This window comes from Physella acuta, unplaced genomic scaffold (assembly GCF_028476545.2).
Source record: "Physella acuta isolate Inbredline_101_S28 unplaced genomic scaffold, ASM2847654v3 ptg000502l, whole genome shotgun sequence".
Classification (NCBI taxonomy): Eukaryota; Metazoa; Mollusca; class Gastropoda; family Physidae; genus Physella; species Physella acuta.
Window position 1 is genome coordinate 106,810 of NW_026732021.1, and position 25,465 is coordinate 132,274.

The 25,465-nt window shown below is 40.1% G+C and overlaps 1 protein-coding gene across 10 annotated transcripts in view; it reads left to right on the forward strand.

Moving 5' to 3' along the window:
* The window catches only part of LOC131944646 (S-adenosylhomocysteine hydrolase-like protein 1), a 40,981-nt gene extending 15,517 nt beyond the window's left edge, over positions 1 to 25,464 (forward strand). The window contains exons 2-18 of one of the 10 annotated variants that reach the window (XM_059305403.1): positions 864 to 1,276; positions 3,746 to 3,830; positions 17,561 to 17,619; positions 18,605 to 18,692; positions 18,895 to 18,995; positions 19,973 to 20,044; positions 20,487 to 20,612; positions 21,191 to 21,367; positions 21,552 to 21,598; positions 21,995 to 22,058; positions 22,367 to 22,455; positions 22,641 to 22,806; positions 23,104 to 23,202; positions 23,318 to 23,386; positions 23,653 to 23,731; positions 24,072 to 24,192; positions 24,506 to 25,464. In XM_059305403.1, coding sequence (XP_059161386.1) covers positions 1,160 to 1,276; positions 3,746 to 3,830; positions 17,561 to 17,619; positions 18,605 to 18,692; positions 18,895 to 18,995; positions 19,973 to 20,044; positions 20,487 to 20,612; positions 21,191 to 21,367; positions 21,552 to 21,598; positions 21,995 to 22,058; positions 22,367 to 22,455; positions 22,641 to 22,806; positions 23,104 to 23,202; positions 23,318 to 23,386; positions 23,653 to 23,731; positions 24,072 to 24,192; positions 24,506 to 24,512 — 1,566 coding nt within the window. In that variant the 5' untranslated portion in view covers positions 864 to 1,159 and the 3' untranslated portion in view covers positions 24,513 to 25,464. Of the gene's footprint in view, positions 1 to 863; positions 1,277 to 3,745; positions 3,831 to 11,312; positions 11,424 to 11,445; positions 11,561 to 12,448; positions 12,534 to 12,588; positions 12,955 to 15,223; positions 15,511 to 17,560; positions 17,620 to 18,604; positions 18,693 to 18,894; positions 18,996 to 19,972; positions 20,045 to 20,486; positions 20,613 to 21,190; positions 21,368 to 21,551; positions 21,599 to 21,994; positions 22,059 to 22,366; positions 22,456 to 22,640; positions 22,807 to 23,103; positions 23,203 to 23,317; positions 23,387 to 23,652; positions 23,732 to 24,071; positions 24,193 to 24,505 lie in introns of those variants that run through there. The other 9 variants (XM_059305402.1, XM_059305396.1, XM_059305401.1 and 6 more) reach the window with 9 other exon arrangements.
* Position 25,465: the final 1 nt, after the last annotated feature.

Below are 25,465 nucleotides of genomic sequence, written 5' to 3' on the forward strand. Positions count from 1 at the left end.
GTCTAAACAATTCAACTGGGTTTATGTTATAATCGTATTGTGAATGCCGTGTAAAAATGTAAGCATCGGTTATTGTAATGTAGTGTTTCGTTTCTTACCATAGACATAGTCGCACGATTTGTTAGTTTACGCTTAGACCACAGTGGTTATGTAATTGATATATTATAGACTTATTCTTCCTTCTTAAACTGTATTAGATGTAGTAGTAGTAGTAGAGTGGCAGACATGGGCAGGGGGTGTAGTGGGTGGGTGGAAACTCGTGAGGTGGGTGACCTTCGGGGATTTCCTCGAATAAAAAAGTATTAGTATTACGTTTCACTTTGCTATGCGACATATGGCCCGTGGACCTCTTTTCTGCCTGATTTTCTTTCCGGGTTTGCTTCCTTCATTTTTGTTCCCGACAAGAACGATCTGCCAGGCAGCCGTAGTTTGATTTTGGAGTCTTCTCTCCTAGATGGGTTGCTGTCCCCATCAAACGATTTCTCCATCATGTCCGGGGTTTGGAACTGGGAATGCCAGCCCGTATCAACCAGAAATCTTGTCGAGTCTCTCACTAAAGCTTGAACCACAACTCCTATGTCTTGTTCCATTGTCAGATCTTGATGAGAAGAATAGACATCGGTGCTAGAACCATCAGCCTGTAGTAACTTTGACAGTGGCACTTTATATTTTCTGGGGCCAGGCTACGTACTGTATTGGCTATAGGATAGACCATAATTTCTGAAATTTTAATATCGTCTTGAGCAGTTCTTACTTTATATTCCTTCAGTCAATCTTTGTCCACATTGTCCGTCTTAATAAACAGCGAAACATTGATTGTCTGATTTCTGAACCAACATTACCACTGACCTTCGTTAATTTAGCAGATCTCCACTGACCAGCCCGTTCAGACCCCACCCAGACCTTGACCCCGTACCGGTTCAGGCCCACTTAGTTTGGGTACTCAAAGCCTCGACTTTTGGGTACCATAGTTTGTTTGTGTGCTGTGTCGCCGTGATATGGACCATTCATTGACACATCGGTCACGTTATCGCCGATCTGATTGACAAACCGTGTTGATTTATTCTCGGCACACCGTCGCTGGACTGGCTCGCTGTGGTTTAGTACTGTTTACATTCGGAGCTTCTTCCCGCGGGAGTCTGCAACTTTGCCCGTCACCATGGCAACGAGGGCGCCGGAATTAAGCAACAGCAACTCGACAACGTTGATGCCCATGCTAAGTAGGTCGCGCCGACCTTCTGCTCTTATAGAGGAGCGTGAAGTCAAGGCCGTTAAGGTAAGTCCCTGTTACAGATGTCAGCTTGCACTTCTCCGTGTTTACAAGAACTTCTTTCAGTCACGTGACTCACAGACATAAGTGACGTTTTACCTCCTGCTTCTACTGGGGTCATCATAATACACGGCCACTTCGGTTCCTCTTATCTCTCTATACTTGCCTCTCATCGTATATCTGTATTGATGAATATTTATACGTGTATATATCAATAGAGAGAAAATGTGAGTGTTTGTTTTCTTGTTCATGCCGCCCTATATTTGAAGTACCATTTTACAAATAATTTTTACTCAATAAACTATACTGTTAGCCGCACCATGTTTTACCTATGTATCGTAATTACACCTGTAGATTGTGTACCTTGTTGAACCCTTGGTTCCTACCCCAGTCGCTAGTTGTCGTATAGATACCTCGTCACCTCCAGCAAGATACAACTATGTCATAATTATCCTTTAAAATACACTTAAGTTGTAGAGTTACTCTTGACTTAAATTAGCATGTATTGTATATCAGAGCTAAATCGCCTCGCAGATACACCTATGTCAAATGGTTTATTCTTTAAGCTAGACTTATGTCGTTTTCTCGTATGATACACACACGTCGTAATCCTATAAGATAAACCTATGTCATAATTATATAAGATAAACCTATGTCATAATTCTATTAGATAAACCTATGTCATAATTCTATAAGATAAACGTATGTCATAATCCTATAAGATGAACCTATGTCATAATCCTATAAAAATATACACATGTCGTTATAGCTACCCTTCAAGGTACACCTATGTCGTTGAACCCTGACCTAAGAATCGCCTATGTCGTTTATTAACCCTGTGCAGAGCTATTAGCCGAGTTACATCGTCCTATTGTGCCACGCCCACGGCCTACTGGCCATGACAGATTTGATATATGGCCATAAGCTGACTCCAGGCTCAACATTAGGGGTTGTCTTCTCTTGAGAAATATCCTTCTATTATAAGGATTTCCCTTCTAATAATAAAAGTAATGCACGCTTCCGGTTTCGTTGACTGGCCGCTAACTTCCGGTAAACCACAGCTATACACGCGATTGGCATACATTAGCAGAACCAAATAGCATATTTTATATATATATATATATATATATATATATATATATATATATATATATATATATATATATATATATATATATATATATATATATAACTATCATACATCAAAACTACCATACGGTCAAGCTATAGAAACGACTAGACTATACATACGACAGAGCATGCATGCGCTACTGTGGCTATACATACGATTAAGCTAAATATATGGATGGGCTTACGAACGGCAGGGTACATACAACATCATACATACGACGATGTAGTACGTAGTCACATGACTACACATGAACACGACTCCCATCTGCTGTGAGATACAAGAGCTTATGTGTTTTCTTCATTGTTCTCTGGACACGTATTTTCTGCTGTGTTAGTATCCAAATTTGAGCCCTACTGCGATAAGATACGGAGGTTGTGATTACGTCCCTTGCTTGGGACAGCCTCATTGGCTACACAGCTATGTGTTTGCAGTTGTCGTTCTTTTATGTCTGATAGTGATATCTACGTTGACATATTCTTTCCCACTGAAATATTTGCAATATAAATATAAGATCCAGTTTCGTTGCATAACTTGACTGCTGATAAGTAGAGGCTACTTAAAGAAATCAATAGCAATAAAATGTGTTTTGTCTGGATTTAAAAAAATATAGTCACACATACTGGGTGTTCATTTTCTTAAAACATTATATTGTGGGTAAACTTCCCAGTGATGGGAAGAAAATAAAAAAATGCTGAATGTAAATAAATGTAAATAAGTACTTTTTGTTATTGAAAACTGTCTGGGTAAAGTGGGACTTAGGCTGATGAGGAGAACTTGTTTTATGTTAATTTTTCACTGCCAATTGAGATCTCACTATTTCACAGAACTTCTATCCTGTCTCAGTTATTTAACTCAACTTCTAACCTGTCTCAACTATTTCACTCAACTGTAGCCTGTCTCAATTATTTCACTAACTTTGAGCCTGTCTCAACTATTTCATTCAACTTTTAACCTGTCTCAACTCCTAGTCGGTCTCAACTAGTTCATTTCCTTTGTTTGATTGTTCCTAAAACCTTATGTTGATATTTTAACACAACTAAACATTAAAGAAAAAGTATAGGATTTTATTTTAATTTTATTTTTTTAATATTACACGTTTATTTTCAAGTATTATATTCATTTATTTATTTATTTATTTATTTATTTATTTATTTATTTATTTATTTATTTATTTATTTATTTATTTATTTATATATTTATTTATTTTTATTTATTTTTTTATTTATTTATAGCCATTTTTGCTTGCACAATCCATCCTAAATACATTACAAATGTGTGTATTCTATTGTTGATGAATGTGCTGATTGTATCCACCATGAACTAACTGTTATTTGTGTTGTCAGGAAATCAAATACAACCTCACACCCAACAGACCAAGGATAAGGAGTAGATCAGTGTCCCAGTCATCAACTGATAGTTATAGTTCCGGTAAGTTGTCTTTTACTAGTGCCAACAGAATGTATGCTAGTAGCCTCACAATGTAAGCATTGGTACAAGGGGCACAGTGTTTCTTCCAGACTTTTTTCTCCGGGGGGGCACTTGAAATCTTCGGGGGGGCGGTAAACTTTCTTCGGGGGGGCGGACACTGTTAAAAGTATATATTTTCTATATAAATTATATAAATTTCATTTCGTTCGGGGGGGCGGTAAAAATTTTTCGGGGGGGCTTCGCCCCCCCGAAGAGATGCCTGGAAGAAACTCTGAAGGGGCATTACTGCACATCGTATGTTAGTAGTCTCGTGTTAGAAGCCTTACTATGTAAGCACTGAAACAAGGGGCATTACTGCTATTTCAATATGCATCAGTTTGGTTAAATACTTTTTTTAAAGTATCTTTTGACAAATCATGGTTGTTGAATGATTATTATTGTCCTTACCACATTGTGGGGATACTAACACTTTTTCTTATTATTATGTATGATAGTTGAACTTTGAACTATCTAAGAACACAGATGTAGATTGCATTTAACTGCAGTACTGATGTATAAGGCTGATAGTTTTGTAAACCCCTTAATGGGTGAGGTGTAATTACCCAAATAGTTAGCTAAATGTGTCGTGGGGGGGGGGGGTAGTAAAGTGGAGGTCACCTACCAAATGTTAGCTGAGTTTCACTAATACCATACTAAAGGTGCTCAATCAGTTTTGTTGGGGTTTGTTTTTGTTTTTTGAGACTTGTATTTTATGATGTGTTTTGCACACAGATGCTAAGGACTCATAACACTTTAAACACCAAGGTTTAGGGCACATAATGACATTTTGTTGAGTACTAAACTTACACTAAGGGTGACAATAACTAGATGCCTTACCTAAGGCCAAGTGTTGATGACCTGGAAATGTTCATGAAGTTTAGCAACTTGCAACTAAAAGAGATAAATGAACAATTGTTATAGAAAACTGGTTGTTTTTGTTACATAAGTAAGTTTGAATAGGACTAAAGGGGCGGTTTTAAATATATTTGGTGGAATCAATTAGAAAATGTATCTTTACAATGACCTATCTTTACAATACCCCTGACCTATCTTTACAATACATGTTATCCTGACCTATCTTTACAATACATGTTATCCTGACCTATCTTTACAATACATGTTACCCTGACCTATCTTTACAATACATGTTATCCTGACCTATCTTTACAATACATGTTATCCTGACCTATCTTTACAATACATGTTATCCTGACCTATCTTTACAATACATGTTATCCTGACCTATCTTTACAATAGATGTTATCCTGACCTATCTTTACAATACATGTTATCCTGACCTATCTTTACAATAGATGTTATCCTGACCTATCTTAACTAAACAATACTTGTTGCATTGACCGAATGTTTAAAATATCACCAGCTGTTTCACCTTTAATGTCAACAATAGTCGTGTGGTTTATTTGAACAGTGCGTGTGTTAAAAATACGATCATCACATGTACACTGTTATTATAATATTAGTATATTGATTAGGTGGTGCCGACCATAAAGTTGTCAGTTGTATGGAGCTACCCACGTCATATTTAAATCTTTTATTGCCTGTATTGGGAAGCATATCAGAAAACATCCGTGTTTACAATGTACCAAGGGGAATAACCAGTATTTTATCTCTATGCTGAGTCCTTTATTTCGAGTTATCTATCTTGGATAAATATACCTTGCCGAGCAACTAATGGGCCGTATGCCAGACTTTTAAAAAGTACGTTTGACCTTTTACATTCTGATCTATTCATGTATACAATAACAAAGTGTGAGCGAGAAACACTGAGCGAATGTTTGAAGGGAATACAGACTGAATCAGCTGGCAGCAATAGTGTAGCAATTGAAACCACGAACAGAACGTATGTTAAAGAAAACACGAGAACAGACCAATGTATGATCCTAACTCTAGACTTACCTGGGTATGTTTCTGCTGTTGACTGTATGCCTTGGTCCAGCTATAGACGGGGAATGGTTGTATCAGTAGCTGGTGCTGCCCACCTGGCAAGTCCACGTCCTACCTGCCCAGGTGTGGCCTGTACGATACCTGGGACACGTCGACGTGATTTAATTAAGGTCGTTGGGGAGATGAGATGAAGTCCCAATGTCGATACAAGGGCGGCGTGCTGTGCTCTTTGATCTCAGACTGCTGGCTCTGCTTGATTCAAACAAGACGCGATAATTACACATAAGATTTGCTAATTAAAAGATAGGTTTATGCTATAACCAGTCTAAAACCAATCGACTAAAATAATAAAATAATACATTATTTCTCTCTTAAAAATTTGTTTTCGAGTCTCCATTGACCAGATAATTTGTTATGCCTAAATACATATTTCATCCACTAACCAGAGTCAAGGGGCAGAATTAAATAATTGTTTCTGCTTGAGTTGTATCCCTTCAGCCTTACCAAATCGCATTAGGCTTTTAAATTAACTTACTTTTTTTTTCCCTCATGAATCGTTTAACCTGGCCGTATGCTGGAGTTAAGCACATTTTCCATCATTCGACTTGATTGCGTTCGTTCAACTGAAAGACATTTGTAGAAAAATCACGGTTTTAAATTTCAGTGCGAAGCTACACAAAAAAAAAGTGTGGGGATTAATTCATTTATTTACACAACGATGTTGTTGCTTGAGTAGTTGAGGGCTGGGTAAAAACGTGTCATTGTTGACATATAAAGTTGTGTGTTTAGTTAACGCGAGTGTACGTTGCAGATTTTTTGTTTACATACAGCATACACGAAGAAAGATAAGAACTTATTAAACATGCTAGTAATGAGTTGTGATTAGAGGAAAATAAAATGTAAACTATTGCGAGAATTACCTTCACGATGCCGATCTGCCTACGTTAGCTCACATTGCCTCCCCTCGGTCGTATAACCTCCCCTTGAATTAAGATTGCCTGCCCGCTGCCAGGAGTTATCCCCGCCTGGCCAAGTCAGCACACCTTTTATTTACCTTTAGCACAATGTTTTATATCATAAGCCAGCGCAGTTTGCTTCTACTTGGCCCAACTACGTTTTAGTCCAACTTTATGTCAGCTTTATTTCTGCTAGGTGTTACTAGTACTATCGCAATGACATATAGTTTAAATGACGTGAAACCATACTCATTTTAATTTGAACTTAATTCCAGCTAGGTGACACTAATGGATGACACTAGATTTAGTACCGTCATAATGACTATCAGTTAAAGCGAGTTAAAAATCCATGTTTAGTTTTAAAGCATCGATTTAACGTATGCTTCAGATATTGACTGCCACTTCCTTTTTGTGGACCAGTCTCTAGTATTGGAGATGCAATGTTGGATGTAGTTCTTGATGTAAGTCTGATTGCATCGTTGCCATGGTAGAGTGGGGAGAATGTGTGTGTGTGTGGGGGGGGGGGGGGGGTGCAAGATGACATGCAATGTTGGATGTAGTTCTTGATGTAAGCCTGATTGCATCGTTGCCATGGTAGAATGGGCAGGGGGGGGGGGCGAGATGACATACTGTGTAGTTTTATACACAAATAGTGTGGGTTTAATAGGTGGGAGGGGGGATAGAGAGAACACCTGAGTGCTTTTAAACACAGGTAGTTGGGGGTGGGGGTAGAGAGAACATAATTTATGTACTTTTAAACACATGTAGTTGGGGGGGGGGTAGAGAAAACACACTATATGTACTTTTAAACACATGTAGTTGGGGGGTGGGGGGTAGAGAGAACACACTATACGTACTTTTAAACACATGTAGTTGGGGAGTAGAAGGAACACATGTGTGCGTTTAAACGTAGTAAAGAGAGAGAAAAAAACAGTTTGTAATTGACAATTTAGTTGTGTTGTGTTTTAAAGAAGTCCGTGATATTTATAGCTTGCGGTGTGTCTTGTAGTAGATCCCAATCTGTTGGCTAGAGCACACACTCGAGAGGGTTGGACACACAACACACTTGCATAGGACGCAACGATTTTAATCTTTTAACTTGTTTTGTTGGGGGGGGGGGGGGTGAAATATTTATTGTAGAAAAGTCGTGAGACAATTTAAAAATGTCGTGTAATGAAAGTCGTGAGACAATTTAAAAATGTCGTGTAATGAAAGTCGTGAGACAATTTTAAAATGTCGTGTAATGAAAGTCGTGAGACAATTTAAAAATGTCGTGTAATGAAAGTCGTGAGACAATTTAAAAATGTCGTGTAATGAAAGTCGTGAGACAATCTTAAAAGGTCCTGTGCCCCCCCCCCCCCCCACAGCCCCAGTCCACAGACAGGTATAAGCTGTCAGACAGACGTGACGTGACCGTGGCACCTTTTGGCACAATAGCGACACTGACAGGTGTCATGAGCCTGTTTGTTTGTCGCGAGACAGTGGGGTTTGTTTCTTCACTCTCTTTGACCCGTTGCTTTTATAATCCAGTGTCAGCTGAACGTTCTTTACATAGAACCTCTAATGCACGACAAACAATGGATGCGTTCTTTGTGAAATATCGTCTTAGTAGAGGATAATAGTACACAAGTTTATCAGTGCCCACTGTCACAGTTTATCATAGCCCACTATTACACTGTCACAGTTTATCATAGCCCACTATTACACTATCACAGTTTATCATAGCCCACTATCACACTGTCACAGTTTATCATAGCACACTATTACATTTGATGTCATAGTTTACACTGTCAGTTTATCATAGCCCACTATTACATTTGATGTCACAGTTTATCATAGCCCACTATTACATTTGATGTCAGTTTATCATAGCCCACTATTACACAGTCACAGTTTATCATAGCCCACTATTACATTTGATATCACAGTTTATCATAGCCCACTATTACATTTGATGTCATAGTTTATACTGTCACAGTTTATCATAGCCCACTATTACACTGTCACAGTTTATCATAGCCCACTATTACACTATCACAGTTTATCATAGCCCACTATCACACTGTCACAGTTTATCATAGCACACTATTACATTTGATGTCATAGTTTACACTGTCAGTTTATCATAGCCCACTATTACATTTGATGTCACAGTTTATCATAGCCCACTATTACATTTGATGTCAGTTTATCATAGCCCACTATTACACAGTCACAGTTTATCATAGCCCACTATTACATTTGATATCACAGTTTATCATAGCCCACTATTACATTTGATGTCATAGTTTATACTGTCACAGTTTATCATAGCCCACTATTACACTGTCACAGTTTATCATAGCCCACTATTACACTATCACAGTTTATCATAGCCCACTATCACACTGTCACAGTTTATCATAGCACACTATTACATTTGATGTCATAGTTTACACTGTCAGTTTATCATAGCCCACTATTACATTTGATGTCACAGTTTATCATAGCCCACTATTACATTTGATGTCAGTTTATCATTGCCCACTATTACATTTGATGTCACAGTTTATCATAGCCCACTATTACATTTGATGTCATAGTTTACACTGTCACAGTTTATCATAGCCCACTATTACTTTTGATGTCACAGTTTATCATAGCCCACTATTACATTTGGTGTCACAGTTTATCATAGCCCACTATCACACTGTCACAGTTTATCATAGCACACTATTACATTTGATGTCATAGTTTACACTGTCAGTTTATCATAGCCCACTATTACATTTGATGTCACAGTTTATCATAGCCCACTATTACATTTGATGTCACAGTTTATCATAGCCCACTATTACATTTGATGTCACAGTTTATCATAGCCCACTATTACACGGTCACAGTTTATCATAGCCCACTATTACATTTGATGTCACAGTTTATCATAGCCCACTATTACATTTGATGTCACAGTTTATCATAGCCCACTATTACATTTGATGTCAGTTTATCATAGCACACTAATACACTGTCACAGTTTATCATAGCCCACTATTACATTTTATGTCAGTTTATCATAGCCCACTATTACATTGTCACAGTTTATCATAGCCCACTATTACATTTGATGTCACAGTTTATCATAGCCCACTATTACATTGTCACAGTTTATCATAGCCCACTATTACATTTGATGTCACAGTTTATCATAGCCCACTATTACACTGTCACAGTTTATCATAGCCCACTATTACATTTGATGTCACAGTTTATCATAGCCCACTATTACATTTGATGTCAGTTTATCATAGCCCACTATTACACGGTCACAGTTTATCATAGCCCACTAATACACTGTCACAGTTTATCATAGCCCACTATTACATTTGATGTCACAGTTTATCATAGCCCACTATTACATTGTCACAGTTTATCATAGCCCACTATTACATTTGATGTCACAGTTTATCATAGCCCACTATTACATTGTCACAGTTTATCATAGCCCACTATTACATTTGATGTCACAGTTTATCATAGCCCACTATTACATTGTCACAGTTTATCATAGCCCACTATTACATTTGATGTCACAGTTTATCATAGCCCACTATTACACTGTCACAGTTTATCATAGCCCACTATTACACTGTCACAGTTTATCATAGCTCACTATTACACTGTCACAGTTTATCATAGCCCACTATAACATTGTCACAGTTTAACATAGCTCACTATTGCACTGATTTAGTTCAACTGATATCGACAACCTTGCACTTAGTTAATCGACCTAATTAGGACAAACTTAGTCTGTAATAAGCCCTAATTGGTATGTACGTTATCATTACGTTACGCAGACGACTAACTAGGATGATTGCAGTCGTCTATCAGACAGCCTATCACGGCCAACTAAATACGATGAGATAAACATTGAGTGGCCCGTTCCTGGCCATCGATTGGCTCAGTTATCAAAGCTCTCTCAAAGCTACTTAGTCCATTAAACCTACCACCTCACAGCCAATCATTGGGGTCCACACAACAGATACAATCAATAGACTCCTGCACACCACGGCCGCACATTCTAGATAGCCTCACACACATCCCAGATAGCCTCACACACATTCCAGATAGCCTCACACACACCTTACTGCTGGCCCCACACACCCTACTGTTAGCCTCACACACTCTACTGCTAACCCCACACACCCATAAAGCTAGCCCCACACACCCTACTGCTAGCCCCACACACCCTACTGCTAGCCCCACACACCCTACGGCTAACCCCACACATCCCAAAAGCTAGCACCACACACCCATAAAGCTAGCCCCTCACACTCCAAAAGCTAGCCCCACACACCCATAAAGCTAGCCCCTCACACCCTACGGCTAACCCCACACACCACTAAAGCTAGCCCCACACACCCCTAAATCTAGCCCCACATACCCCTAAATCTAGCCCCACATCCCCCAAAAGCTAGCCCCACACACCACTAAAGCTAGCCCCACACACCCCTTAATCTAGCCCCACACCCCCCAAAAGCTAGCCCCTGACATACCTAGTGCCCATGCTGCACTCGCCCCTCTCCAATCGATCGTCTGCTAGAGCTCCCATTCGGCCCGGCAGCGCTGGTCGTGTTCGCCCTTGATGCGGCTCGGGAGGAGGACGTTCTAAAGATAGCCTTCCTGTTTTTGCCGCTGGTACTCTCGTCTACTGGTACAAGACATTGTTTTCTCCGTGTTGGCCCTGTGTAGGAGAGCGTGCTGCTCTCGTTAGCTGGTCACCGTGGTCAGCATTACCCGTGTTGTCTGCTTCTTACACTGTGCTTGGATCGATTTCTTGTTATTGATCTGGTATTGATTTCTGATTCTGATTGGATTCGTGTGTCTAGTACTGGCCTGTGTTCCAGTGATCGATCGAGTGACCGTTACCCTAGGTGTGGTGTGTACCTGTAGGCTCTGGAACCCGGCCAGCAGGGGGGGGGGGTTATCTTGAGTGCCTGCCAACAGGTGCCTGCTGACAGGCGCCACACGTACATTCGTCTGGTGGTTTATCAGTGATGGGAGAGGCCCATGCCGCTGGCCCATATACAACAACACAGGTTGTCTGTCTATCGTCGTTTTACTATTGGCCTAAAGCTTATTCATCAGCATCGGGAGGGTTGGTATACTGTCCTAGTACTTCCTCATCCCCCCTCCATCACACTCACCTTTGACCTCCTGTGACCTGTTAGATGGCTATTTATAGCCCATTGAAAACGTTTTGAACTGGATCGATTAAATCCCCCACCGTACACCCAGCCAGGTTGTGTTAGCCGTGCTGTTTATTTTTATTTTTTTATATTCCACTGGCTGTAGGCTGGTACAGGAAACACAGACAGCGCTGTTTGATAAGCTGGTGGTGTTGGGGTGACGTCCTTTTGTTAGAGCCAGTCGGCTCACACACACCGCGTGTAGGCCACACCGTAAGGCTCAGTAGTTTCACACTGAGTGTATTTTTAGCAGTGTCACGTGATACGGCGTACACAACTCAAGTTGCAGCCTTTTGTTGCACAAGTTTTACACTTCAGTCAAGTGGAGACTTCGGCCAAATTTCTCCAGTAAACTTATTTTTTAGGTCAATAATAACTCGACTAGTGTGGTAATTTTAGAACACGTGGTGACGTCACGCTTTCGTTTTTCTGCAAGCCCAATCAACCCGGCAAAACTTCCGTTGTTTTCATGTCAACAGATCACATGACCTGGATAGTTACTCATCAACCAATGGCGCGCAGTTTACTGTTTGATTCGTTACGTGGGGACAAGAGCCCTCAGGCGGCCTAAATATGTAAATAAATAAACTAAAAAATACATTGCAGACGTGATTGCACGTGATCTACCCACTTCTCCCACAGTGGGTCGGGTATTCGCTGGTTACTGTGGTGTCAACGAAGCGTGCAGTTCCTTGGCTTTCAACACCCCGATAGCGTTGCCCTAGTTCACACATAGGCCCATAGTTCAATGGACACGCACCAGTGTGGCGTTTAGTAGTCCAGCCCGTGTCGTATGTTGTGTGTTTTTTTTTTACTCGAGTCATCGGCGTCTGCCACGTGCCATCCTTGACCGTGCGGGTTACATCTTCTGCTAACGGAGCTGGTGGTGCCATAAGGCCTGTTTGTGTTCACTGGTCCATCTAACGGAATTGGTGACGACAAACGTTTCATGTGTTGACTTCCTGGGATTTAAATAAGTACCTGGATATTCTTACAGTAATGTAGCGGTATACTGTTGTAGTAATATAGTGACCTACTATTTCAGTAATATAGCGATATACTGTTGTAGTAATATAGCGTTATACTGTTGTAGTAATATTGTGACCTACTATTTCAGTGATATAGTGACCTACTATTGCAGTGATATAGTGATATGCTATTTCAGTGATATAGAGACCTACTATTGCAGTGATATAGTGACCTACTATTGCAGTAATATAGTGATATGCTATTGCAGTAAAGATAATCTATTGTTGCAGTAGTATAGCGAGTTACTGTTGCAGTAATATAAGGACATATTGTCATGCTGAAGTAACACAATGACTTACTGTTGCAGTAACACAATTTTGCAGTAACATAGTGACTTACTGTTGCAGTAACATAGTATTACAATAATATACTGACTTACTGTTGCAGTAATAGTTGCTTACTTCTGCAGTAATATATCAGCTTACTGGTGCAGTAATATATTAGCTTACTGGTGCAGTAATATATTAGCTTACTGGTGCAGTAATACAGTGGCTTACTGTCTAATAACAGAATATACCCCGCCTCCTTAAAGAGAAATAATGTTCAGTACTATTTAATTCTAAGGCGCTTTGTGTGGGGCTGTTCTTAAGTGCTGAACTACTAGATGATAAACCTGAACCATGGTTTAATTAAGTCTTGCCTTATGACTGTGCTGGTGTATTGATTGAACGCGTGTTCGTATGGCTATTGTGGCTATTGTCTACAGCACGATTGTTACGGGTGTCACGTGGCCAGTTGTCTCATACAGGCCTGTCATGGTCAGATGTCAAGGCTTATCTTGACATTCAGGCAGTTGTCATTTTCTGACATACATAGCCGACATACGCTGAACCAGAGCTGTCAAGAATGACGTCACATATCAATAAGGGATCTGTTATATAACGTTTAGGGATCTTTTACGTTTGTCCTTGATATAATGTTTAGTAATTTATCACGATTGGCCGTCCACTAAGATTAGGGATCTGTCACGTTTGACCGTCCACTAAGATTAGGGATCTGTCACGGTTGACCGTCCACTTAGATTAGGAATCTGTCACGTTTGACCGTCCACTTTGATTAGGAATCTGTCACGTTTGACCTTGATGTAACGTTTAGGGATCTGTCACGATTGACCGTCCACTAAGATTAGGGATCTGTCACGATTGACCGTCCTCTTCGATTAGGGATCTGTCACGATTGACCGTCCACTTAGGGATCTGTCACGATTGACCGTCCCTTTTGATTAGGGATCTGTCACGATTGACCGTCCACTTAGGGATCTGTCACGATTGACCGTCCCCTTTGATAAGGGATCTGTCACGATTGACCGTCCCCTTAGATTAGGGATCTGTCACGATTGACCTTCCACTTAGATTAGGGATCTGTCACGATTGACCATCCACTTCGATTAGGGATCTGTCACGATTGACTGTCCACTTAGATTAGGGATCTGTCACGATTGACCGTCCCCTTTGATTAGGGATCTGTCACGATTGACCGACCACTTTGATTAGGGATCTGTCACAATTGACCGTCCACTTTGATTAGGGATCTGTCACAATTGACCGTCCACTTAGATTAGGGATCTGTCACGATTGACCGACCACTTTGATTAGGGATCTGTCACGATTGACTGTCCACTTAGATTAGGGATCTGTCACGATTGACCGTCCCCTTTGATTAGGGATCTGTCACGATTGACCGTCCACTTAGGGATCTGTCACGATTGACCGTCCCCTTTGATTAGGGATCTGTCACGATTGACCGTCCACTTAGGGATCTGTCACGATTGACCGACCACTTTGATTAGGGATCTGTCACGATTGACTGTCCACTTAGATTAGGGATCTGTCACGATTGACCGTCCCCTTTGATTAGGGATCTGTCACGATTGACCGTCCACTTAGGGATCTGTCACGATTGACCGTCCACTTAGGGATCTGTCACGATTGACCGTCCACTTTGGGATCTGTCAAGTTTCCCACTGACCTAGCCGTCTAGAGACATCTTGCTTTCGCCTATTTTGGCACGTCATTTTTTTTCATGTAAGATTGGAAAGTTATTGTTCCTTATCCTCAATGATTTCCCTTTGTTTGGTTCCCCCCTCCCATTGTTATTATATAAATGTCCGCTGTTCTTAGGAAATAATTGGTTGTTGTCTTGACGTGGAGCCAAGTTTTGGCGCGGCCGTGGCAGACGGCCGTGTGTTGAATGTGGCGCCGTGTGCACGGGCTCATGTGATTTTGTCTGTCTGTAGTTTGTGTGGTCATCTGGTAGCACATGCCAGCTATCAAACTTTTAGTTGAAAGAAAAGGAAAAAAATGTTGGCCAAAAAACTGCTGAGCTTCAAGCCGAGCTCGGCGGAGAACTTTGACAAGTTTCATGACTCCGAGAAGATGAACAGCTCGCTGGACGAGAGCGGGGACGAGGCCTACCGGGCCAGGGCGGGGAGGAAGCGGCACAGTGTCCAGCTGGACAAAAAACAGCTGCTCAACCTGGACAGGAGGTCCAGTACCGTTAGCACCGGCACGGCTGATTCCCTCTGTAAGTAGTCTGGGAGATTCACACTGTAAAGTCTAGCGCATTCCTTAAGTAGTCTGGCTCATTCCCTAAGTACAGTCTGTCATGTTGATTCCCCCTATAAGTAAAGTATGTCTGCTGATTCGCTCTGTAAGTAGAGTCTGTCTGGGAGATTCACACTGTAAAGTCTGGCTGACTCCCTAAGTAAAGTCTGTGGTTGATTCCCTCTGTAAGTACAGTCTGTCATGTTGATTCCCTCTGTAAGTTGAGTATGTGGCTGATTCCCTCTGTAAGTAAAGTCTGTTATGTTGATTCTGTAAGTAAAGTAAGTAGCTGATTCCCTCTGTAAAGTCTGGTTGATTTCCGGTTCTCCAGTCAGCCATGAAGTGTATGAATATAAGAAAGCCGCAACAAATGATTTAGAATAGAGAGAGCTGGCCAGGCAGGTGAACGCAATTCTAGTTTGTAAATAGGGGGATCACATGCATGCTGGGAGGATAATGTCAAAGACGGTCTGTTCTCTGCTTGAAGGAGTCTTAAGCTTGACGTCCAATTTTACCTCACTACCTCCTGTAATCTCCCCTCCCCACATAGTCTCACCCTCCCCACATAGGTACACGTTATAGTCTCACCCAGAGGCGTAGCGACCCTTCCCGGCGCCCGGGGACAAACATTTCGATTTGCGACCCCCCCCCCCCCCCCTCGAGATTTCGATTTGCAAACCCCCCCCCCTCGAGATTTCCATTTGCACCCCCCCTCAAACTTTCGATTTGCACCCCCCCCCTCAACCTTTCAATTTATTTTTCCAACCCATTTGGGCACCCCCTAAGGTCGGCGCCCGGGGACATATGTGTGTGTCCCCCCCCTCGCTACGCTACTGGTCTCACCCTTCCCCACATTATTAGTGTCACCCTCCTTACATAGGTGCACATTATAGTCTCACACATCGTGAGGTGCCCATTGCAGCAACCTTACGTGTCCTGTAGCTTGTACAACAATGGCTTCAAGCAGGCTTCTATTCATGTATCAGTTACATTGGGACTGCGTTGTTTCATTATTCGCATGTCGCTTTATGTAGCCTCGTTGTTGTTTTTGTATGGACTCAATTTCTTCATGTAGCAGCAACATTGCTAGACTAGTACACCACCACAGTGGAGCAACACGCCTACTGTAAACCTTAATCTGGTGGATCCTGAAAATCTCTTCATATAGCAACTTTGCTAACACACGTATCCGGCAAATTGTAGCTAGCACATATCTACTGTAAACCTTAATCTGGTGTATCCTGATACGTTCATGTAGCAACTTTGCTAACACACGTATCCCTACAGTGTAGCTTGCACATGTCTACTGTAAACCTTAATCTGGTGTATCCTGATAATTTCTTCATAAAGTAAATATACACATCACCTCTGCCTCTACCTGCGTAACCTTTAACCCTAGCATGACCTTGTGCATAATAGATCAAATTTTACGACCTTGACTGTTGTGAAAACTTCCGCCCTACCACCGTTTATCTACCCTTACTGTAGAGGGGAGAGAACAGCTCACAGTCGTTAGATTTGCTGGTAGTTCGTTACTTATTTACGTTCATGTTTTTAGTGGCTAGACAACATTGAAGTGGAAATGTCACAAAATAACATAGGCCTACATGTTTAAGTGAAACACATAAAAGCTGGGCGTACAAAATGTATAGGCTAGGGGAAAATGTTAGGGGGAAAATATATTGAAAAGCGTTGAATAACCAGCCTACAATAAGGCTAAAACATTGAGGGCCTAGGGCTAGAGCTAAACATGGGGTTGAGAAGGTCACGTGTTGACAGTGGCAATAAAACTTGCTGACGTTGTTTCCCAGGCGTTGTGTTTGTTGGGGTGTGTTTAAAATTTCCGACTTTACAACAGGTGTGTTTAAATTGTACATTATAGAGTCTGTATTTTCTGTTTGCAGCCGTTTAAATTGTACCTTAGAGTCTGTGTTTTCTGTTTGCAGCCGTTTAAATTGTACCTTAGAGTCTGTATTTTCTGTTTGCAGCCGTTTAAATTGTACCTTAGAGTCTGTGTTTTCTGTTTGCAGCCTCCTACACTGGCAGCTCATCCGATGAAGATGATATCAGCCCCAGGGAAAAGGCCCAGGTGAGTGGGGCTTGTCGCTGGCAGGGGGGTGGGGGGGAGCAATCAATAGAGATGGTCAATAGTCTTTGTAACAGTGGGGTGGTGGTGGTGGTCAGTTGTAACATGTAACAGTGGGGTGGTGGTGGTGGTCAGTTGTTGTAACATGTAACAATGGGGTGGTGGTGGTCAGTTGTTGTAACATGTAACAGTGGGGTGGTGGTGTTGGTCAGTTGTTGTAAAAGTGGGGTGGTGGTGGTCAGTTGTTGTAACAGTGGGGTGGTGGTGGTGGTGGTCAGTTGTTGTAACATGTAACAATGGGGTGATGGTTGTCAGTTGTTGTAACATGTAAAAGTGGGGTGGTGGTGGTCAGTTGTTGTAACATGTAACAGTGGGGTGGTCAGTTGTTGTAACAGTGGGGTGGTCAGTTGTTGTAACATGTAACAGTGGGGTGATGGTTGTCAGTTGTTGTAACATGTAACAGTGGGGTGATGGTTGTCAGTTGTTGTAACATGTAACAGTGGGGTGATGGTTGTCAGTTGTTGTAACATGTAAAAGTGGGGTGGTGGTGGTCAGTTGTTGTAACATGTAACAGTGGGGTGGTCAGTTGTTGTAACAGTGGGGTGGTCAGTTGTTGTAACAGTGGGGTGGTCAGTTGTTGTAACATGTAACAGTGGGGTGATGGTTGTCAGTTGTTGTAACATCTAACAGTGGGGTTGTGGTGGTCAGTTGTTGTAACATATAACAATGGGGTGGTGGTCAGTTGTAACAGTGGGGAGGTGGTGGTCAGTTGTTGTAACATGTAGGGGTGGTGGTCAGTTGTTGTAAGATGTAACAGTAGGGGGGTAGTCATTAGGTCTTGTAACTGGGGAGGGGGGGGGGGGTGATTGTGTAGAAGTCTGATGTTTTGGAATATTTAAAAATTGTCTTTTTACAAGCTTTTATTAACCTTATTTTCATTGACGGTCTGACAAAGTATTGATACTATCCCTATGTAATGTATCTACAGAAAAACTCCAAGGGCTTCACTGACTTCTGTGTTAAGAACATTGACCATGCTGCTTTTGGTAGGAGAGAAATTGAGATAGCTGAACAAGGTAATGGACAGCACCCAGCTGTTTGATTAGGGGCAATAACTGACTGTGACATTGGGGGGAGGTTGTATCTATATAATTCATACAATCTTTGTTGTGTATTAAGTTTTGTCAAACTTAGTTAAATTATGTCAAGCCATGTTGAACTGCTATCAGTGAAGCTAGGTTAAATCTGATCAAGCTATATCTAACTTGTGTAATGTAGAGATGCCTGGCCTGATGGCACTAAGACGGAGAGCTGAGGCAGACAAGCCTCTACAGGGGGCCAAGATCATTGGCTGCACACACATTACAGCTCAGACTGCCGTAAGTCACATGTGGCCCTTTTGGTGGCCTGCTGGCTCTATCAATTCTTGCCCAGTCTCTGGTATCTTGCCTAGTCTTTCTGGGTTGTCTTAATTATTTCTCTTGAACTGCTGTCTCTCTGGTTTCTTGCCTAGTTTGCCTAGGTTGTCTTGATTCCTTTCTGTTAAGTTTTGTTTTTTCTCCTCTGTAGTTTTGGTTTCTCTGTTTGTTTTTTTCTGTCTGTTCTTGATTGTTTCTTCTGTCTTTACCCAGTTGCTTACCTTCTGTCTGTTCTTGATTGTTTCTTCTGTCTTTACGCCGTAGATTACCTTCTGTCTATTCTTGATTTTTCCACTGTAAATAATTTCATTATGTGGTTGCTCTGCTCTTATCAATCATTATTCTCCTGTTTTTAAATTTTTCTTGATTTCAAACATGTTTTTGTTGTTGTTCTAAACAATCTTTAGTATTGTTAACATGACTAGTCAATCAGTGCCAACTAACCCAACTGTTGTTGTAAGATTAAGGTGTCATCTGATCACTCATGTTGAAATGATTAATGATTCCATTTTAAAATACCTTTTAATTAAAAGATTATTAAAAGAAAATTTACAGTCAAACCTCGTGCAAGTTTTAAAGATACTAAAAATGTATTATAAAACTAAAATTAAGAAAATAAACTTTTCTTCTTTTGATATTATAAAAGTTATGATCTCTAAATTGTGCTCAGAGATTTCTTGAGCAACCTACACTTTTTGTTATGTTTTCTATTGTCAACTTTTAATTGTCTAAAAATTTTTAAAAAAAATTGTAAGTTAAACAATAATTAAGCTTTTCAGTAGTTTTTAAGCTGATACTTAACCCAATTTGACTACAAACCCACATACACACACACACACACATTGAAGTAAATGCTTGTAGAAGTGTGAAGATGATTGCTAGTAAGAAAAATGTCTTGTAATGCCCTACAGTTGCTGATGTTTTTTGTGTCTATTCAGGTGCTGGTGGAAACCCTAGCTGCACTGGGCGCCTCCATCCGCTGGTCTGCTTGTAATATTTACTCCACTCAGGTATCTCCTTCAATAAAAAGGTTTTTATTTGAGTTGTGTCTGGATTTGATTAGTATACAAGCAACAAATGATAATTTTTTTACAAATTTACTTCAATGTTAAAAGGTTTTCATTTGAGTTGTGTCTGGATTTCATTAGTATACAAGCAACAAATGATAATTTTTAGCATTACTTTAGCCGGTTATTTGAATGCAGGATGAGTCTGTATAATTTTATTATTTTAGTGAAGTGAGAGTGTAGGTGTTACATGAAAGTAGTTTATAATTATTTGAATTATTTGAGAACGATGTGATAAGTGTATGTGATATGTGAAAGTTGTAATTATTTGAATTATTTGAGGATGATGTGATGAGTATATGTTGTTTATAATTATTTGAGACTGGTATATGTGAAGAATGTTTATGAGCCTGTCTAGTGACTCCCTGCATGACTCTTGTTACAGAATGAAGTAGCCGCCGCCCTGGCAGAGTCAGGTTTCCCTATCTATGCCTGGAAGGGTGAGACAGAGGAGGACTTCTGGTGGTGTATTGATAAGTGTATCAATGCTGAGGGATGGCAGCCAAACATGGTGGGTGGGGCAGTCAGATATGGGTGGGTGGGGCGGCCAGACATGGGTGGGTGGGGCAGTCAGGGGTGGGTGGGTGGGTGGGGCAGTCAGATATGGGTGGGTGGGTGGGTGGGGCAGTCAGATATGGGTGGGTGGGGTTGGCAGCCAAACATGGTGGGTGGGGCGGTCAGACATGATGGGTGGGTGGGGCAGTCAGACATGGTGGGTGGGTGGGGTTGGCAGCCAAACATGGTGGGTGGGGCAGTCAGACATGGTGGGTGGGTGGGTCAAACATGGTGGGTGGAGTGGGCAGACATGAGTGGGGCAGTCAGGGCATACCTACACACGCACATATAAAAGTGTTTTTTTCTGTTGCAACTTGATATTTTAAAGTTAATGTTTTCTTTTCACCTTTTTATCATCTAAAAATTATATAATATAAAAATAAGATTGTACTAGAATACTTGATATGAAAGTAATATTTATATTTAAGTAGTATTTGACATGTAATGTTCAGGTATTTAATATGTTTTAACAAATACTTGATGTAATGTTCAGATATTTAATATGTTTTAACCAATACTTGACGTAATGTTCAGATATTAGACGATGGAGGAGATGCCACCCACTGGCTATTGAAGAAATATCCTGCCATGTTTAACATGGTCAAAGGCATCGTTGAGGAGAGTGTGACAGGCGTCCACAGGCTGTACCAGCTGTCAAAATCTGGCAAGCTCACGGTGCCAGCCATGAATGTCAATGATTCCGTTACTAAGGTAACTCAGCATTTTTGCTCACCCATTTTGGATGTTTTTATTTAGAATTGTTTTGAAAAAAAAATAGTGTTAAAGTGTATCCTATAAAAGTGTTTTAGCGTTAAGTTTGGAATAAGTGTAAATATTTTGATATAGAACTTCTCTCTACTGAAGTTTATGTGCAATTATGTTTTGTTATTTTCAGACCAAGTTTGACAACTTGTATAGCTGTAGGGAGTCCATCCTGGATGCGTAAGTTGCACACAATTCCTCTCTGTTATTACATTAAAAATTAAACACTAAATGCCAACAACACCAATAACTTTTAAATTTTCCCTCAACTTACAAATATGTTCATTATTAAGATACAAGAAATAAAATTCTGCTTCTGATTATTAGTAATGGTTCAAATTAAGAAATTTTATTAACCTAACTGATACTATAGACATACTTAAGTTATTGTGCTCACACAGACACACATACCGACAAAATAGCAAAACAGGGTTTTTCCACTATCAGGAAGGTGTAAAACTATTTACATTTTTTATCAATGTTACAATACTTGCCCCTATACAATCAAGTACAGTGAGTTTCTTTTATAATTAATTTATATTTAACTTAACCTGCCGCCCTGTTAAAATGTTTCAGGTTGAAAAGAACAACTGATGTTATGTTTGGTGGCAAGCAAGTTCTAATCTGTGGATTTGGTGAGGTAAGATTTGTACCAGGTCACATGTGGATTTGGTGAGATTTGTACCAGGTCACATGTGGATTTGGTGAGATTTGTACCAGGTCACATGTGGATTTGGTGAGATTTGTACTAGGTCACATGTGGATTTGGTGAGATTTGTACTAGGTCACATGTGGATTTGGTGAGATTTGTACCAGGTCACATGTGGATTTGGTGAGATTTGTACCAGGTCACAAGTTCTAAAGTTGCCAACTAGACCTGGATGAGAATTATGTATTCTGATTGTGTGTTGTTAGCCTGGGATAAAAACACCTAAATTTGGTTGACAGGTTGGCAAGGGATGCAGTCAAGCACTGAAGGGACTTGGAGCTATAGTCAGTGTGACAGAGATTGATCCAATATGTGCTTTACAAGCATGGTAAGTCATCTTGACTTCAGCTCTAAGTATGGTAAATCATCTTGACTGAAAAAGTCAACTTGACTGGAGTTTTAATCTTTTACATTAGCTTGTGATGTCTTTAGCTGTTTGTGATGTTTTCAAGTTAGCCTGTGATGTCTTTAGCTAGTTTGTGATGTTTAAGTAAGAATGTTTTGTCTCCCCAGCATGGATGGTTTCCGTGTTGTGAAGCTGGATGAAGTGGTGCGCAATATAGACGTCCTGATTACCTGCACTGGGAATAAAAATGTTGTGATGCGCAGCCACTTGGATAGACTAAAGAACGGTTGCATTGTGTGTAACATGGGTCACTCCAACACAGAGATAGATGTGGTCAGTACTAACTGGTTTTTATTGCTCCAGTTTTCTTCAAACTTTATTGTCCTTTGTTACATATTTAAAAATTCAGCCCAAGTTGAGACTTGGATCACACTGGCCTAAACTGTAAACAACCTAATCTTGTTTACAAACTTAAAAAAAAGAAATTAATAAATAAATATTGAATGTTTATGTTTAAATGGGTTTATTATTTTATCAAACATAAACAAAATGTTCTAATTAAAATGTCATAACAGTTGTGTTTTATTGAATATAAAATTTTAAAATTGTGTTGTTGATGTGTTTACCTAGGCTAGCCTGCGCACACCTGAGTTGACCTGGGAGAAGGTCAGGTCACAGGTGGATCATATAATCTGGCCTGATGGCAAGAGGATTATCCTGTTGGCTGAGGTATTGTAACTGAGTTAGTTGTTGTTAATCAGAAATTATTTTCTCTAAGGTTACAACAAAAAATATTCCTTTGAATCCTTAACTCTGACTTGAACCTCTGTGTTTTGTTTATCAGGGTCGCCTGGTGAATTTAAGCTGCTCCTCTGTGCCATCTTTTGTTGTGTCTATAACAGCAACAACCCAGGTTTGTAAAGTTTCTTGTAGTTTGTGGAACTAGTAAGTGTCTTGTAGTTTGTGGAACTAGTAAGTTTATTGTAAGTTCATTCACAGAAATATTCTTTTAAAACCTTAATACACTTGTAGATTTGTTTTAAAACCTCTGTATATTTGACCATACATCAGCAAGTTTGGAAGAAGAAAAAGTAAAATTGTAAACTCTGCATCCTGACAGTAATGGAGGAAGTGTAAACATTTTAATTACTTTCTCAAAAATCATGTTATTGGTTGCAGGCTCTTGCCCTCATTGAACTCTTCAATGCACCAGGAGGCCGCTACAAACAAGATGTTTACCTGCTGCCTAAAAAAATGGGTGAGTTGTTTCCCCTACACCCTGTCTTGCTCTTGTCAAATATCTCACATGTGGTGCTCAGTCTGTAGAGACTTTTACCTTCATACACTTCCAAGTTCCATCAGATGTAGTTGGGAGGGGGGGGGGGGTAAATTTGGATTTGTGCTTAGAACGCAAACTGAACCACTTTTATGTTGGTTTTTACAGAGCATTTATTATATTGCATGAATTATAATTGAAGAAATTCAGTGCTGGTTTTATTTTCTTTAAATCCCATGTAAAGTCAGGCTATATGCTCACTCCATCAAAGTAACACTGTCCCAACTCACATTGTAAAAGTCCATCCTCCTTTTATTACCAGATGAGTATGTAGCTAGCCTGCACCTGCCCACTTTTGATGCACATCTGACAGAGCTGACAGATGACCAAGCCAAATACCTTGGTCTAAATAAAGCTGGACCATTTAAACCTAACTATTACAGGTGAGGAACATTTATTTTTAAAATTAGATTTTAACCAGTAATGGGCTGCACAGGCTGATAATGATATTGATTGGTAAGTATGTGTGTCAGGGTATAGCACAGCTGCATATGTTGTTTGGATTGGTATGTGTGTCAGGTTATAGCACGTTTGTATTGGTTAGAATGTGTGTACTATCAGGGTATAGCACATGTTGTTTAGATTGGTTAGTATGTGTGTCAGGGTATAGCAGAGCTGCTATGGCCTGACAACTGTACAAGTTTAGATATGTATTTCTATTGTGTATTGATTCAAGCTATTGAACTCAATCCCCAGGTACTGATCACGTAGACAGTAGACTCTAGATGATGCCTTGTCTTCTCACCCATCATTCCTGCCACCTTCATCTTCATCATGTGAAAATTGTCCTAGATTTATAGCCTCATTTAATTTACTTGTTTGTGGAATTGTAACTTTGACAAATTAATATTGTTCTGTGGGTGGCCAACAATCAAGTTTTTTAAGTGACATTGTATTAATTAAGTAAATCATTTTTTCTTAAATTGTTTATACAAATGGTATATTAAAATATTATCATTAAATATTTATATCATAAACATAAGAGGTGACTCAAGAGATGAACATTGACACCAATGGCTGACCTTCCAATAATATTGCTAATGTATTTTGTCATCTAGTTCAACAACTGCAGTTCTGACAGTGTCAAACTGAATCTGTGATGTATAAATTATGCACAACTTTTTATTTGCTACGACATGACTAATATACCCAAGATTGTTTTTGTCCAGTCAGTTGTAGTTAGTGACAAGATCATCATATCATATATTACTCCAGACATTTGTGTACATTCTCTGGTCGACATCACTCAACTCTTCCATTTGATTTTCATGGGTTTGGTTCATCTTTGTGTTGTCTTTTTAATATATCAGCTGGTCACCCAGTACTTAGGAGGGGGTCCATTTTGTCAAATCAAGGTCCACCCGATTTTTGGTTGCCTCAGATGAATGTATAGTGGTAACCTTTGCACAAAGCTTTTCATTAAGAGCTGTGCATAGTGTAGTCACTGTCAAAGTTCTTGCATTTATTGTTCTTTTTTTGTATGAATGGATGTACCAACTTCAATTTGTGGTTGATGGCATTTAATGGGGTGAGTCCATTCATTCCACCTTGTTCTAGATCTCCATCTTATGAGCAGATAAACTGCTGGTCATGTGTGAAAGGGACATGTAATTATCTGATATGAAACAGTCAAATAAAATTAACTTAGCAATGTAC